The 17,504-nt window shown below is 49.1% G+C and overlaps 1 protein-coding gene and 1 pseudogene across 2 annotated transcripts in view; one reads left to right on the top strand and one right to left on the bottom strand.

Annotated features, from left to right (window-relative positions):
* The window catches only part of lyrm4b (LYR motif containing 4), a 44,572-nt gene that overhangs the window by 13,824 nt on the left and 13,244 nt on the right, over nt 1-17,504 (top strand). The window contains exons 2-3 of one of the 2 annotated variants that reach the window (XM_087845685.1): nt 968-1,088; nt 13,088-13,164. In XM_087845685.1, coding sequence (XP_087701811.1) covers nt 968-1,088; nt 13,088-13,153 — 187 coding nt within the window. In that variant the 3' untranslated portion in view covers nt 13,154-13,164. Of the gene's footprint in view, nt 1-967; nt 1,089-13,087; nt 13,165-17,504 lie in introns of those variants that run through there. The other variant, XM_087845686.1, reaches the window with a different exon arrangement.
* LOC148101652 (uncharacterized) lies at nt 3,782-7,305 on the bottom strand (annotated as a pseudogene).

The following is a 17,504-nucleotide window of genomic DNA, read 5'->3' on the forward strand; positions in this document are numbered from 1 at the left end:
CAAACATGGACGCCACACCAGCGTGCAGCCGCGCTCTCTGAAATAAACGTGTTCAAAACGTGACGTCTGATTTATTTCCAGAGTTTCAAAAGACGAGCTTTTATTTGGACACCTTTTATTTTGAAAGATTCATTGTATTTACTCATACCACTTCCTGCTGTGCAGCACGACTTGTGTCGATCGGCTCCGGCTGTGTCAGAGCTGGAACGCCGTATTCCCGGGATGATGCTACACTAAGACGGGACGCGGTGATCTGGTGGATGTGAAGGGACTCCACACATCTCTAGTGGACACTCCAGCCTCTGGCTGCTTAAGTAACCCTCTGATGTGTCATCAGTATCCTACACTCTCATTGGTCACTTCAGTCGCTCCTGAAGTTTAGAAAACACGTCTCTGTTCGTCACTTTCCTCGTGGTGCTTCCTGAAGAGACCAAAGCTGGATGGACTGCACGTCTTCCAGATGTTTGATAGGACACCATCCAGTCCAACATCTGGACGCTGGGTGGTTTTGGGGTCATTTTGAGACCAGAGTTTGGATCTGAAACCGAGCTGATGGAGGCTTTATTACTTCACGATACACTGTAGCTCAGCACTGACCCTGGAGACGAGGTGTCCTGCCTGGTTGCTCAGAGGGTCGTGGGCTCAGGCCTGTGGAGGGACGATCTGAGTCTCCACAGCTGTCCTGTTGGGTGCTCAGGACTCTGATGTTGAGGTTCTTCTGTTGTTGCTGTTTGCTCTCAGCGCGCTGCCTGGAGGTTTGTCATGTGCACTAATTTGTCTTTTTTATTTGTTTGTTTGTCGTCGCTCGTCTGCAGGTCCCTCCTGTGCTGCTGTTCAGGTTTCAGAAAGTCCTCCGAGGCTTTCACCGTCTCAGCTGCACAAACGTTTCTGTTTACTGCTCAGTGCCGCTGTCGTTTCCTGCAGACGCGATGAATGAAACTAAACTCTGTGTGTGTGTGTGTTACAGAAACTATGCACTACGGCGTGTCCGCGATGCCTTCAAGGCCAACAGAAATGTAGAGGATCCAAAGGCTGTGGAGAGACTGATGGAGGAGGGATGGCAGACTCTGGCCCTGATACAGAGACAGGTGTGACACACACACACACACACACACATGTTTGTACCGCTGTTGTTGTGAGGACCTCCACACTGACACTAAAACACTGGGTGAAATGAAAAGTTGAGAAGAGGAAGTGAGGTCATCGAGCAGTGCAGTCCAGCTCTGAGGATGAACCGAGCTGATAGAAGTTGGGGAATCATTCCAGCAGTTAAAAATGAAGTTATAACAGCAGTGGAAGAGTTTGTAACTCAATATAATAAAAACTGCCTGGAACAAAATTAAACTGAAATCAAAATAAATACAGTAAGAAAAATAATTACAGGTCAAAATATGAAGTAATAATGAAGTGTATGAAGAGGAGGATCAGAGGATGGTGATGAAGAGGAGGATCAGAGGATGGTGATGAAGAGGAGGATCAGAGGATGGTGATGAAGAGGAGGATCAGAGGATGGTGATGAAGAGGAGGATCAGAGGATGGCGTCACTGCAGCAGGTTTACCTGCTCTGTTACATGATGATGGTTTTCTTCCTCTCTGAAGTTTCAGAGCTGTGAGCAGGTGCTGACATGAACCCAGTGTGAGGCAGATTGTCCTCAATGTCATCATGAAGTTGATGCATTCATGGAATAACGAGCTGAACGCGATAATATTGATCAGTGATCAGCTCCACCCTGCACCATCACTCTGTCCTCACACTCTCAGGCTAACCAGGTTAACTAGAATGCAGATGAACACCTGCTTACCGACTCACCACCTGTCTCACACACACACACACACACACACACACACACACACACACACACACACACACACTACCTTAGCAGGGCTAATCACCTCACTGTTGGTCACTTTGTTCCCTTAATGCATCAGCAGCCTCTCAGCCAATCCCCATGGATGACTGAGCATCTCCCAGTCTGCCTCTCTCTCACACACACACACACACACACACACACACACACACACACACACACACACACACACACACACACACACACACAAGCCCGTTCAGGTATCTTAGTGAGGACCTTCATTGACACAATGCTTTCCCTGACCCCTGACCCTAAACCTAACCATAACCTAATTGTAACCCTGACACTAAAACCACATTTTGAGCCTCAAACATTCCTTCAAACTTGTGAGGACCCGTGAGTGTGTCCTCACAAGTGACTGTTGGTTCTCACTAGTAGAATGCAGATTTCGGTCCTCACAAAGATAGCTAGACAGGAACACACACACACACGTGTTCACACATTCTGAAGACGGGGACGTGTGTTGTTGCTGCTCTCGCTCATCGCCAGCAGTTGGTTAAACAAGTTGTTCATACCTGTGATTTTTAGCTGCTACCTGAGGCTAACTGGCGCTGACAGGTGGAGCACCTCCCTCTAAGTATTACCGCTAACAGACGTGCTAACAGCGAGTATCTGGATGTAGAATTTACTGCAAAGTGCTAACAGACATGCTAACAGATGTGCTAACAGACATGCTAGCAGACGTGCTAACAGACGTGCTAACAGACGTGCTAACAGACGTGCTAACAGCGAGTATCTGGATGTAGAATTTACTGCAAAGACGGTAACAAACACAACGCCAGGCCTGAAGTGTGTTTGAAGGCCAGCAGGGGGCGATAGACTTCCAGCCCTGCAGAAGTTTATGGGTGGATGAAGTTTGGCTCTGACGTCTGTAAACACGGTCCTGATGGGTTCGTGGGTCAGTCGATAGACCGGTTTCACCGTCACATCTTCCCCTCTCCATCACATCTAGTTTGTGTTGCCAAGATGGCGCTGAGGAATCGCACGTCGCTGTCACGGTAGAAGTCACATGGTCAGAAGTGCTGAGCCACCGCCATGCTGCGCCTGCAGGAGCTGCTCAGCTGCTGGTGCACAGTTTGTGTGCGGATGTTGGTGCCAGAGGAGGTTTGATTCGCTGTGTGGCCCCGCCCCTTACCTTTACACGGTGGTTGAGTCGCTGTGGTTTTATTATTATTATGGTTAGTTTGTGAGTTAGGCTAACATTTAGTCACAGAGGAACGTGCTTCATGGTTAAAACACCTTAAATAGAAACATTTGTAGGGTCACATGACCTTCAGTCTTTTTGTTGAGTGTGAATCAGAAACGTCCCAGCAAACCGTCACTAAACTGAGTGAAACGCAGAGAAAGTTCTTTTCTTGCCTTTCTGCTTCTTTCTCAGGTCGTTTTCAGAGGGCTTGATGTCCACTCCACAGCAATTATCTCTTTATTTCCTCGCTGACTCGTCTTCTTGGTTATTATCGAGTTAGACCGCTCTGTAGCCAGACTCTTTGCGCTGACTGCACACTTTGTTTGCTCCTTCACGCCTGCTGCAAATCAGAAATGATGAATTATGAAGGCTGCACGCTGACGTGTCACAGCGCCGTGAGGCCGCAGCCTCGTTTGCGTGCTCCGTGTGGCACCCGTCACGTATGTTACCCTGTTTATTTACCGCTCACATGGCCACGGTGTTCACTCCTCACCTCAGAGTTCAGAGAACATTTGATTGAGGACCCGCTCACCACGTGTTTCATTGGCTTTACCTGATCTGTGATGTCACTTCCTGCGTGGCCAGTTGCGGAGCAGTTTTACAGATGAGCCCAGGTTTAAGGCAGATTTAGACCTCGCTGTTAAACATGCGTCATAAACACAAACCTGTGTGGCCTCCTATACACTTCCAGCTACTTCTACTTCTGCCATGTCTTGTTAGCACATGGTCATGACCCATGACCCATGACCTCATGACCATGTCTCCCAGGCGAGGCATTCCAGGGCAGAAGCTGAAGACAGATTGCTTCCTGTTTCGCTTTCGAACGACTCTGATTAGACTGCTGCCTCTTTGACCCAAACTTCCAGATGGATGGATGCAGGGATGGAGGTATGGATGGATGAACAGGTGGATGTAAGGTTGGATGGATGTTGTTGTTGGAGGGATGCATGGATGGAGGTATGGATGGATGGATGAACAGGTGGATGTAAGGTTGGCTGGATGTTGTTGGATGGATGGATGGAGGTATGGATGGATGATGAACAGGTGGATGTAAGATTGGATGGATGTTGTTGGATGGATGGATGGAGGTATGGATGGATGATGAACAAGTGGATGTAAGATTGGATGGATGTTGTTGTTGGAGGGATGCATGGATGGAGGTATGGATGGATGATGAACAGGTGGATGTAAGATTGGATGGATGTTGTTGTTGGAGGGATGGATGGATGGAGGTATGGATGGATGGATGAACAGGCGGATGTAAGATTGGATGGATGTTGTTGTTGGAGGGATGCATGGATGGAGGTATGGATGGATGGATGAACAGGTGGATGTAAGATTGGATGGATGTTGTTGTTGGAGGGATGCATGGATGGAGGTATGGATGGATGGATGAACAGGTGGATGTAAGATTGGATGGATGTTGTTGTTGGAGGGATGGATGGATGGAGGTATGGATGGATGGATGAACAGGTGGATGTAAGATTGGATGGATCTTGTTGTTGGAGGGATGCATGGATGGAGGTATGGATGGATGGATGAACAGGTGGATGTAAGATTGGATGGATGTTGTTGTTGGAGGGATGGATGGATGGAGTTATGGATGGATGGATGAACAGGTGGATGTAAGATTGGATGGATCTTGTTGTTGGAGGGATGCATGGATGGAGGTATGGATGGATAGATGAACAGGTGGATGTAAGGTTGGATGGATGTTGTTGTTGGAGGGATGGATGGATGGAGGTATGGAGGTATGGATGGATGGATGAACAGACGGATGTAAGGTTGGATGGATGTTGTTGTTGGAGGGATGCATGGATGGAGGTATGGATGGATGGATGAACAAGTGGATGTAAGGTTGGATGGATCTTGTTGTTGGAGGGATGCATGGATGGAGGTATGGATGGATAGATGAACAGGTGGATGTAAGGTTGGATGGATGTTGTTGTTGGAGGGATGGATGGATGGAGGTATGGATGGATGGATGAACAGGTGGATGTAAGATTGGATGGATCTTGTTGTTGGAGGGATGCATGGATGGAGGTATGGATGGATGGATGAACAAGTGGATGTAAGGTTGGATGGATGTTGTTGTTGGAGGGATGCATGGATGGAGGTATGGATGGATGAACAGACGGATGTAAGGTTGGATGGATGTTGTTGTTGGAGGGATGCATGGATGGAGGTATGGATGGATGGATGAACAGGTGGATGTAAGATTGGATGGATGTTGTTGTTGGAGGGATGCATGGATGGAGGTATGGATGGATGAACAGACGGATGTAAGGTTGGATGGATGTTGTTGTTGGAGGGATGGATGGATGGAGGTATGGATGGATGGATGAACAAGTGGATGTAAGGTTGGATGGATGTTGTTGTTGGAGGGATGCATGGATGGAGGTATGGATGGATAGATGAACAGGTGGATGTAAGGTTGGATGGATCTTGTTGTTGGAGGGATGGATGGATGGAGGTATGGAGGTATGGATGGATGGATGAACAGACGGATGTAAGGTTGGATGGATGTTGTTGTTGGAGGGATGCATGGATGGAGGTATGGATGGATGGATGAACAAGTGGATGTAAGGTTGGATGGATCTTGTTGTTGGAGGGATGCATGGATGGAGGTATGGAGGTATGGATGGATGGATGAACAGACGGATGTAAGGTTGGATGGATGTTGTTGTTGGAGGGATGGATGGATGGAGGTATGGATGGATGGATGAACAGGTGGATGTAAGGTTGGATGGATGTTGTTGTTGGATGGATGGAGGTATGGATGGATGGATGAACAGGTGGATGTAAGGTTGGATGGTTGTAGTGCAACCAGCTGCTGGAGAAACGCTCCAGTGTGAGGTGGAGTCATGGAGGTAAAATGAGGCGACGACACGTTCGAGGTTGCAGGAAAGAATAACGTCTGAGCTGTGACAGAAGCTCGTATAGCTCCATCTACCCGCCTCCACGTGGAGCTCGCTCTGCACACGGAGTAAGACCTCCACCTTTGTTCACCGACAGTTCCAGTAAAGGTTATTAACCGCATCGACGTGTTTCACGCTTCAGACTGAACTTTATTTGCTTACATGGTGACGGCTCAGAGCGTCTGAGCACCTGAACAGGTAGAACTACGGCCCGTTAGACACTTCACAACTTCCAAAAATGTAAATTTATGGTTTTCTGGAGGTTCACACCAACGCCCGTCTCTGTGTGTCTGTAGTGTTTCATCCTCGGTGAGATTAAAGGCTGCAGCCAGTTTTCACACATCCACAAACGCCGGCGTCAGCACGGCGTTCTGCAGGAAACGGCCGACAGCTTTGACATACAGCGTACGCATCAGCGCGCTCCGATTGGCTGGGCGGACCTGGAGCTCAGAGTGTTTTATGTTCCCATTTCACTACAGCGTGCGTGTGTGTGTGTGTGTGTGTGTGTGTGTGTGTGTGTGTGTGTGTGTGTGTGTGTGTGTGTGTCCTCTGCATCCCGCCCACACTGACTCACAGATTAAGTGCATCAGAGCAGGCATGTGCTCCTGTTGCAGCACTTCAGGCTTCTGGAAGAATCCATCCCGGCTCCTGGTGGATGAGCCTGTGTGCTTCATCCAGGCTTTAAGGTCCCCTCCCCTGTGCACACATCCATACAGTGTGTTATATAAGAGGCGGAGCGGGTGGGGGCACAAACATCTTGCCTCGGCTGACAGTGAATAATCAGCTGACTCCCTGTAAAGCGTCGCCTCGTGTTCATTAGTCATTCTCTGATAATCAGACCAAGGAGAAAACAACAGGTAAACAGTCAAATACCTTTCATAACAACCCCGGGCTACGTCACATGTGCTCCCACCCCTCATTACCATACCCAGCGTGCAACAGGAAGCAGTAACCCCGTCAAACGCCCGTGGCGAGTCTGGCGGCAGGTTTAAAAGTCGCCCAGCTGGTAGCAGCCGTCAGTGCTCAGGTGCTGCTCAAACACCTGCACACCAGGTGTGTCCCTGAGAGGCTTCCTCTGCTCGAGGGTGGAGGTGGAGCTGGAGACCCCTCATGTGAAATATTCCAACAACAACGGGCGACGTTACCGTGGCTTTGGCTTCTCTCTGTTGTTGTCAATGTTGCAGTTTGAGCATCGCCCTGTAACGGGTCAGAGCGAGGTGTCCCTCTGGCTGCTGACCCGGTGACCTCCTTCGTTACGTGCCACTCACTGAAGCAGCTCAATGAGGTTAAAGCGAGCGGATCTGCAGCGCTTCGAGCCGCGCTCGTCCCTCATCGCCGCTCGCTGTGTTTTTCTTTTTTGTTGTTTGTGTTTATATTCATGTGTGGGCGTCCAGTGTGAATTCATCTGCCGCATGTGGGCGTACTTCTGTGACTCTGCAGCGCTGATTGTGTGCATACGCTTAAACTGGAGTTTGTTCTTAATTGTGTGTGTGTGTGTGTGCGTGTGTGTGTGTGTGTGTGTGTGTGTGTGTGTGTGCGTGTGTGTGTGTGCGTGTGTGTGTGTGTGTGCGTGTGTGTGCGTGTGTGTGTGTGTGTGTGTGTGTGTGTGTGTGTGTGTGTGTGTAAGTTAGTTAGGGAGTAAAGATGATGGATTGCAGCTGCAGAGCCGCCTCTGTTTGCAGCAGAGAAACTAAAGCAGCGTGTTGAGTGCAGGAGCCGCCTGTATGCAAACATTCAGGAGGTGAGGGGTGCTTAGCATGAATAGGCCTTCATGTGACCTCAGCATTTTCTACTGTAACCAACAGAGAGTGAACATTCCAGGCGTCACACTTCCTTTGTGTTGTGATTGGCTGGACGTCTTCACAGTAACACTGCAGCTGGTTGGGGCCGAACGCTCACCAGGCTCACGTTGGTACAAACGGTCCATCAGAGGCTCTGAGTCGGCCCCACAGACACAAACTGGTTGTTTTGGTCTCTGCAGGTAAATCGTCTGAATCGTATTAAGGCCTAAAGTTTGCATTATTAGGGGCGTGGCCTCTGTGACTGACAGGTGGCTGTAGCTGCTAGCTTCACCTGAACTGTTGGAGCCTTTTGGAGCCTTTTTAATGACATCATGTGACCAATAATAGGGCTGCTGTGAGGTTACTATAGAAACAGATCGTTCAGGAAGTCTTGGCGCCGTCCCAAATAGATCTGTACCCAAACATTTGAAGGTTTGTCTTCGTGCTCGCTCAAAAATACTTTTCTAGTTATTTTACTTTGAGTTTACTTTTTCATTTTGGCTCCATCTAAGAAATCAGTTTGTCTCCTGCAGCAGGAAGGTGACAGGTTGGAGGTTAGGAGCATTTATACATCCTGATGTACTTCCACCATGGTTTCCATGGACACCAGTGATTCTTTTGTATGCTAATGCAAAGCGGAGCACCTTAAACTGAAGCCGAAGTGAGGCTCGTGCGTCTGAAACGCCACCAAACACCAGGCGGATTCAGCCGCTTGACCCCAGGAGAGGAAGCAAACACACGCGTCACAGCCAGTCACATGATTCAGTCACACTGACGGGTCTGTGATAGATGGATGAGGCGCCATCTTTGATGCGTGTGTGATTTACACACACATTTATAGAAGTAGTAATTCTCTGCTTGTAGGACTTGTTAATGTTGTGGCCTCACTCTGTTATCGTGTGTGTGTGCGTGTGTGTGTGCGAGCGGCGGCCTCAGAAGAGCCATTTCTCAACGATTACTGCTGCTTAATGTCACCGCAATGTCATGCCGCCTTCGGCCATTTTGGCTCAATTGAGATTAAATGCCACAGCGAGCGGTGAGTTATACCTGCCAGGTCTCGGTGGGGGTGTTGTGGTGGGGGAGGGCTTCCGGGGGGCCCGTTACGGCTCTTGGGGGTCGGACAGAATCTCAATGAGCCCGTTCTCGCCGTTTAACAAACACGCGGAGGCCTTATCTCAGCGCTCGATGCACTCGGAGGACGTGGGGGTTCAGTCTGCTCGTATTCAGCTGCAGGCAGATTTCAATTTAAATCCCTCTCTGGGACGGCTAATATTTATTTAATGGAGGCATAAAAGCCCCGCGACCCTCCAGCTGCTGTGACACATCTGTATCCAGACTGTATATCAACGATGGAGCCTGCAGCCTTTCCAGTGACCAGCAGGGGGCGAGCTCTTTAGTGTGACTGAAAGCTCACAGAGACGTCACATGACTTATGGCTGACACGGACCCCGGTACCCCAGACATGTTTTAACTAAAACATAAATAAATGTGAGCTGAACGGAGCCCCCACCTGGCAGGGGTGGAGTTCAGGTTTAAATGGTTTTAATTAGACCTTTTACCTCGATTATGTTTGTTTAATAATAACTTGAACCCAAAAGTGTGCAGATCTGAGATCTTCCATGCAAACATGCAGGTGAGATTAGAGTGGGTAGGTGGAGGCTGTCCTGCCCTGTGGCAGCTGGAATAGGCTCCAACCCCCCGATGACCCTGAATTATGGGTGGAGGTCGTAGGAGCCGGGCTGGAACTGTTTTTGCCCGGGATGATAGAACGATACAAGGGAGACGGGTCACGTTTAACCCTGACAGCCTGGATTTTGTCAGGTTTAAAGACTTCCAGTTTATTTTAAAGACACTTGTGTTTATAGAAGAAGAAAGCTGCCTCTGACTTTAATAAAGAGACATTTTAACCTGTTAGTGCAGCTTCTCTGCAGGAATCCCAATAAAAGCACAGTAAGTCCTGAACTCGCAGTTTAAATCGTTCTGTGGAGAGATCGATGAAGTAACTGCTCGTTTTTATGGCGAGCAGCTGCTGTTTGCTGTGCGATATTCGCCACGAGACATCTGGTCTCCTCTGAAGGTTAACCACATCGGCCGAATTATCTCCGGCCTGCACACACGTGAACATTTCTGCTTCAGTCACATCCAGATCTGTTGTAGAGATTTATCCCCCACCTCAGTTAATATCCCGTTTCCTCCAATCGGAGGCTTTCATACTGCCTGAAACGGTGTTTAACTGGATTATTTCCTCTCCGGCTGCCTTATTGTAGGCATGTTTGCATGTGTGTGATTTATGTGGTTATGGATTTTCTTCAGGGGGAAGCAAGCAAACAAATTATTTTCTTGTTAGTTTAATTGATTTTGGTTTTACGGCCCCTTTATTGAGGATGAACTTGCTCCAAGTTTTCCAAATGATCCCTGTTAAACTTGTGCTAAATGTGGCTGTTAGCAGGTCCAGTTTACACAAAGACACCATCACCGGCTTTTTCCCCACCGATGTGGTCCTGGTCATTTTTTAAGAGTTTTATTCACTCGAACATCCTGAAAACTTTTGTTATCAAATAGCCAAAAATAAGACGAGCCTGTTAGCCTAACTGTGTCCTATCAGAATGTGTCGGGGTGGACAAATAAAGTCGTCACGCTGGCTGACGAACTTCAAAAAATCGAACCCACAAAGTGCTACGTGGGTTTCTAGAAATCACAGCGTGAGGGTTTGGTTACCTTAGATGGTGAGTGAGGTAACAAAGACTCGTCGCCTGAACTCTTTGTGGATCAACCATGTTAAAACGCCGTTGTGGCGAGGCACGATCTGCAGTCGTGCCCAGCAATCTTAAATATTGTAATGGGTCCTGTGTTTGGGGTGGGTTGTGGAGATGTGTGGCTGGCAGCGGGAGAGCTGCAGACGACAACAGTAAAGTGCTGAAAAGCTTGAAAATGTCATTGGGTCTGCCGTGGTCATTTACAGTTGTTGTTCAAGCCAAGGCTGAGCACAGCCGCTTTCATCCACGACCTCTTGGCTTTGGTCCACCTCGTGACCATGTGGCTCTACCTGCTGCTCTGTTTCCACCACAGCAGTCCAGATCACTGTGGACGCAGAGCAGTCCACCGCGTGCTCTACCTTCCTGTCATCTTGAGGTATTTACTTGGAGCAAGTACCCTCTGTTATGGCCCGTCTAGGCGCGGCCAGACCACAACATAAAGGGTGATCCATCCCCGTCCATCCCAAGCAGCACGTCACACACTTAATACTTTGTGACAGTGATTTATTTACAATAAGTGCAGTTAAACAAAGGAAGGGAGCGAATCATAACTTCAGGGTGAACCCAAGGCCAAAACAACAAACAAAAGGTTGCCTATCTCAGGAATAAACACAACTTACCTACTCAAAAGAACTAAACCAAACGACAATCACTTTCCTCCCTGCCTGACACAAACAGGAGAAAACTGACCAAACAAAAAGGCGATCCACCCCTACATGCTCCTACATTAACCTAGTGACACAGTGAACGGTCTGCCGGTTGGGTTGGGCAAAGGATGAATGACAGTGCAGTCCCCGGCGGTCTCTTCTTATCTGCTGCCTCCCGGTCCTTAGCCAATCGGTGCGAGCCATCCACCCTGGATGCACCAGTCACGGAGGAGCACCTGGACACTCAAGTTTACATATAATTACGACAACAGTCGTAACACCTTCCTTACAGAGGCTCCAGAGTTTCCTGCCAGAGAACTCTCTGTGGTCCCTGAAACAGACGCGCCCCTCAGCACTGGTCTACTTTGTGCCAAGCACCGCCCACAGCTCACACTTATACAGGGACTTGATTGCATATAACGTCCTGCTGTAACCACCATGTTAGCCTTTTCCAAAACATGAAGACGGATGCTCAGACTCACGACCCCTCCAGAAGACCTGTGAAGGTAGAGAGCCGATCTCAGCCAGGTCGAACGGCGTCACTCTGGAGTAAACTTTGCCAGGGAGGCTGAGCAGAGTCTCCGGCTTCTTGGAAGTCAGCATGTTAATCTAGTAAGATCACGTGAGCCCCCCACCCAGGTGTGCTGGGAGAGTTTCATGACAGCTGGATGAGCTCCAGAAACAGATGAAATGTGACCGAAACCAACTCGCTAAAAGTCCTCAAACTGGTTCTGAGACTCAAAGCTTTTATTTCTAATATTTGTGAGCAGATTTATGGACATTTATTCACAATAGAAGTCACGCTGCATCTTCAGATGAGGATATCACATGTATGTATTCACTGAGCAGCGACTCGAGAAGGACAGTTTGGAACCAAGTGTGTTGACAGAAGCAGGAAAGTGTTGTATTCGTGTATCTGAGGATTTTCAGGAAGTTTCACATACATGAAAATCTCTGCTCGGTGTTTCAGGTTTGTGAGGATATCAGTGCTCAGAGTTTATGAACAACATCCAGCATCTCTGCTGCTGTTTCCTCCAGAGCCAGCCGTGTTAGAGTTTTAAATAACTTCAAGCAGGACCAGTGAAGTGTTTCCCGATGCAGGAGATCAGTGCTGCGCTCCCCTCAGAGCTCTTTCTGACGCACTGACGGGGGAACCAGAGATTTTGGGAAAGCCTGAGCCAGACAGTAGCTGAACTGAAAAGTAGGGCAACACCCTGCATGAAAGCCTGCGTCACCACCTCCTCCTCTTCACCTCGCTATCCCCCCGTTCCCTCTCTTGCTCTTCCTCCATATTTTGATCGGTGAAAATCCGCAGCCTTCCTCCCTCCATCCCAGAGAAATCCCACACCTTTATTGCTTCTTTACACCCGGCTGCCCCCACAGGTCCTGATAGCTTTACCTAGCTTTACACACACACACAGCAGAGCAAACTCTATTAAAAAGAGGAGGGAGTAGCTCAGGTGGATGAAAGCAGACAGGTTTTTCCTCGCTCTCCTCTTCCTCCTCCTCCTCTTTCTCAGCCTCAGCGAACATCACACAGACGCTGTAGAGGAGGCAGGTCTGCAAATCTACAAAGGAGACCTCTTAATTAGAGCTGGAGCTGCAGTTTATGTGCTGAATTATGCATTTATCTCAGCTGAGAGGGGACTCAAGCCTTTCATACGCTGCATCGTGTCTGTTAGTGAGAGGTGGTCATTTCCTCATGCACAGCAGCGTCACTCATCATTGTCACAGTGAAATGACCGGAAAGTGTCACTTTAAACGATGGAGTTTAATATATTGGAGATGTAGACTGATGCCCGTATCCATAGTGACCTGGTGATGTCACCTACGAGATTGGGGCGCCACATTTTGAGGCTGTTAAAGGTGATGCTTGAGTGCTACATCACTGAAAACGGGTTTTTTTTGTTTCTTTACGGCGGCCACATCAGGACAGGAAGTCGAACACTAGACCAGCACAGAGAATCCTGTCACTTCAAAATAAAAGACCCCAGTGAAGAGACGCTGTGCTCCTGGAGCGATTTAAAGACGAGGATGAAGAAAAGTCGAATCCTCGGAGTATTTCAGGTTGTTTCTGGGAGATCAACTACGTTTACGTCACGCACATCTGAAAATAATCGTGACACGTTCCTAAAGCGGCGTGTAGGTTGGTCCGAATGTTCCAGTCGAGATGCACAACAAAGTCCCGATGAGCTTCTCCTGCAAACAGGAGCTGAAAAGTCTTTATTTCAGTCGCTCTGAAGAAGTGACGAATGCAAAGATAAAAGTGAAATCCAGACTGTGAACCTCAGATCTCGTTCCCCTCTCATCTCTTTGGTCCTCGCATCGTCGGCAGCCCCACAAACTCCCCCAAAAACAGAGAGAGAGCTGAAGTATTGATTTCTGAGCAGCGAGGCCCTCAAAGACTCAAACCCTCGCTCCCCTCTGAAGCCGCCAACACGCAGCTGGGCAGCGTTAACGAAAAAGGCGACTCACACATGAAGCCTTCGGGATCCTTAAAAACACGCTGGGCGGGAGCGGCCTGAACACTCGACCGTGGTTTTAATCTTCTGCTACAGTAAAATAATCAATAATCATGTAAATCTGTTGGTGTTCAGCAACATTTGCCATGAATCTTAGCTGCTGGCAGCCATCACAGCCTGAATGCTGACAGGTGTTAAAGATGTTAGGATCTCCCAGTTTGGGCGATGGGAAGGTGGAGCGTGAGGGGGGCTGGTGGGATGGTACTGCAGACGAAGCTTTGTTTGTACCCCCCCCCCCCCCCCCCCCCCCCCCGCACCGTCCTTTACAGGTCCGACTGTAGCGGCTTCATCAGGGCGCTGCTGTGTGAGCCAGAGTTACAGGAAGTACAGAGTGAAGTACTTCCTGTAACAACCAGCAGGAGACCAGAGATGGAAGAGATTCTGGAGCGTCTCAGGTTTTCTCTGTAGACGGTTCCTCCACACTCGTCCATCTTCTGCTTTATCCGAGGCCGGGTCGCGGGGGCAGCAGCCTAAGCAGAGAGGCCCAGACCTCCCTCTCCCCAGCCACCTCCTCCAGCTTATCCGGGGGAACACCAAGGCGTTCCCAGGCCAGCCGAGAGATATAATCTCTCCAGCGTGTCCTGGGTCTGCCCCGGGGCCTCCTCCCGGTGGGACATGCCTGGAACACCTCACCCAGGAGGCGCCCAGGAGGCATCCTTGTCAGATGCCTGAACCACCTCAGCTGGCTCCTTTCGATGTGGAGCAGCAGCGGCTCTACTCTGAGCCCCTCCCGGATGGCCGAACTTCTCCCCCTATCTCTAAGGGAGAGGCCAGCCACCCTTTGGAGGAAGCTCATTTCCGCCGCTTGTATCCACGATCTCGTCCTTTCGGTCACTACCCACAGCTCGTGGCCATAGGTGAGGGTAGGGACGTAGATCGACCGGTAAATTGAGAGCTTCGCTTTTACACTCAGCTCCCTCTTCACGACGGACCGGTGCAGCGTCCGCATACTTCCAACAAGTCACCATCATTTTCATCAAACCGCCGAACCCAGATGGTCAGAACTCGATTGGTTAAAAAATATTAATTATGTAATTATGAATTTTAAATATGACTTACACTCTTACCCCCCCTCCCACCCTGTGACGGTGTGTAAACAGGACCTTTTTAAAGTGGGCGTGTTTCTGTGATGACGTGGTCGATGTTGCTCGTCAGGCCTGTAAACATGAATCATTTCTTCCTCCTGTAGCTGGAGCTGCTTCGGTGCTGCTGCCGTGTTAGATGTTTGTAGATATGTTTCTCATCACGTTTCGTCCCTGAATGCTGCAGAGAGACTGCACATCGTTTTAGCACCTCTTCCTCCTCCTCCTCCTCCCCCTCCTCTTCCTCCTCCTCCTCCTCCTCTTGTTGGGATATTTTCTGGTACTTTCTTTTGTTTGTTTGCTTTCTTCTATTCTTGGAAATCTGGAGCTGATGCAATGATGATATTCCATCGTCCTCCTCAACACACACACGCGCACACACACACGCGCACACGCGCACACACACACACACACACACACACACGCTGCATGATGAAATTCATTGACTGGAGAAGGCAATGTGATGTGAGGACAACAGTGAGCAACGAGAGGAGGAAGAGGAGGAATGCAGGGAGACGATGGGAAGAATGAGGAGGAGGAAGAGTTTGTGCTGATATTGGAGGTGATGGCTGCACGTGTTCGTCACTTTGTCCTTAATGACACATTAATAACACGCCCGCCGAGCTTCATCCTCTGGTCGAACTCTTGAACCCGAAGGCCGCGGCGCCATGTTGGGTTGGAGAAGCATGATGAGCCGATTTCTAGAAGGAATTTCAGCAGCTTGGAGCAGTGACGGAGGAATGACCTTCAGTCATGCAGAACCCTCCCACCCCCTCTCTGCCTGGTTCTGCAGGTTTCTTCCTGTTCAAAGGGAGTTTTTCCTTCCCGCTGTCACCGAGTGCTTGCTCATTGGTGCAGGGTGATTAGCTCACAGTATCAAACCCCTGTTGTTGTGATTTGGTGGTCTGTAAATCAAACTGAGGTCAGAGTCAAACTCTCTACTTCAGTCTTTTCTTCCTGCTGGTGCTGCTTCACATTAAAAGCTCTGCTCAGCAGGAGGCTTTTATTGTGATAAAACTTTGTTTGTTTTCTCCAGGTGTAAGAAATCCTGTTCTCTCCAGGATCCCGCTGACGTTTGGGACAATTAAACCCTAAAAACACGGCCCTGTGACTCGGTGCCGTGGCTGCTGGTGGAGGTTTGCTCGCGAGGCCGTGCTCGGCCTCTCCGGCGTTGGTCTGAAGTGCTCTGTCGTTTCATAACCTCTCGCTGGAGGACTCGCACTCACCTCGTCTGCTTATTGAGACTCGTCAGTTTTGTTTCTCGAGTGTTTCCTTCATTTGTCTCCTCTTCAGCAGCTTTCCACCCAGCACATCCATCTGTGGGTGCGTGCGTGCATGTGTGTGCGTGTGTGTGCGTGCAAGTGTTTGTGTGTGTGTGCGTCTGCAGCAGTTAATGACAGAAGCCGAGCCCGCTGACACTCTAATGATCGGCTGTTGTTCCCCGTGTGTGAACATCACAGCTGCGGTGCTGATGATGGACATTGACTGCACGCTTAAACACTCTGTTTTCTTATTGAACAGCATTTTTTCATGCAGTTTCTGCAAGTTTGATAAACAAGAACGTCTTTAACACTTAATTAAACTAAAAAAAAAGTTTTTACAGCATGCTATTGGTTCCTCGCACTAAAGCCTGCATTTTAGCTCCGCCTCCTTGGGCAGTCTGTTACTACAGTGACCTCACAGCAGCCATGTTATTGGTCACATGATGTCATTAAAAAGGCTCCTACAGCACAAACACGTCCAGAGGCCCAGTTCAGGTGAAGCTAGCAGACAGCTAGCAGCTACAACCACCTGTGTCACCATCCACCTGTCAGTCACAGAGGCCACGCCCCTAATAATGCTAACTTTAATCCTTTGAGCACCAAAATGTGATCTCGGTTTTGTTTCCGTGTAAATCTTTCAGGATGTAATTCTGCTTGTTTGAGGTGGGGTTTTACCTGTGGGTGCTAACTACAGGCCACGCCCCCAGGCTGACCTGCAGACACACCTGACATAATCATAACAGGATAACTGGACTGTTTTCTGGCAGGGACGTGAATCTGTTATTCTCCACCAGACTCCATTCAAAAAAACATGAATTTAATCCCACAGCCTGCTGCTGGTTCTTTGTTAGCGGGTTAGCAGCAGCTCCAGCTTTGTCTCCATAAATCAAACTTTTCAAACTTGGCCTGAGAGTCAGTTTGATTGGAGGACAGAGAAGGTGCGATAGATGAGGTTTCGTGATATCAGCGTGTATACAGTAATACTGTTTACAGTAATCGGTGTGGGTAATGGCCCGGCCCGAGCCTGCCTTGTTAGCGAGCTGCTGTGCTGGGAGCTGGGAGGCTTCCTGCTGGGAAATCAGACTTTGGCCAAACAAGTGAAAGTTTTTAGGTTTCAGTCCAGATTCTGTCAGAAGTGTCGAGATGTCGCTCAAACGGACGAATGAACAGGCGTTTTTATCCTCCCCGGATCTGCTGAACAGAGGAGGAGGAGCAGGAACAATGGAGGCGTGACGACACTCGCAATTTAATACCAGCTCCTCTTCCTCCTCCTCCTCCTCCTCCTCCCCTCGCTTTCATCTCCTCTGCCTCTCTGTGTCGTTTGGGTGTGACGGAGTGAAACAGGAGATCGCAGCACAGACCGAGGGAACTCCACACACACACACACGCGCACACACACACACACACAGACACAGACACACACAGACACACACACACACACACACACACACACAGCAGGATGTTTCAGTTTGCCTTCATCTT

The sequence above is a fragment of the Neolamprologus brichardi genome, chromosome 9, assembly GCF_056152115.1.
Source record: "Neolamprologus brichardi isolate AB-2024 chromosome 9, ASM5615211v1, whole genome shotgun sequence".
Lineage (NCBI taxonomy): Eukaryota > Metazoa > Chordata > Actinopteri > Cichliformes > Cichlidae > Neolamprologus > Neolamprologus brichardi.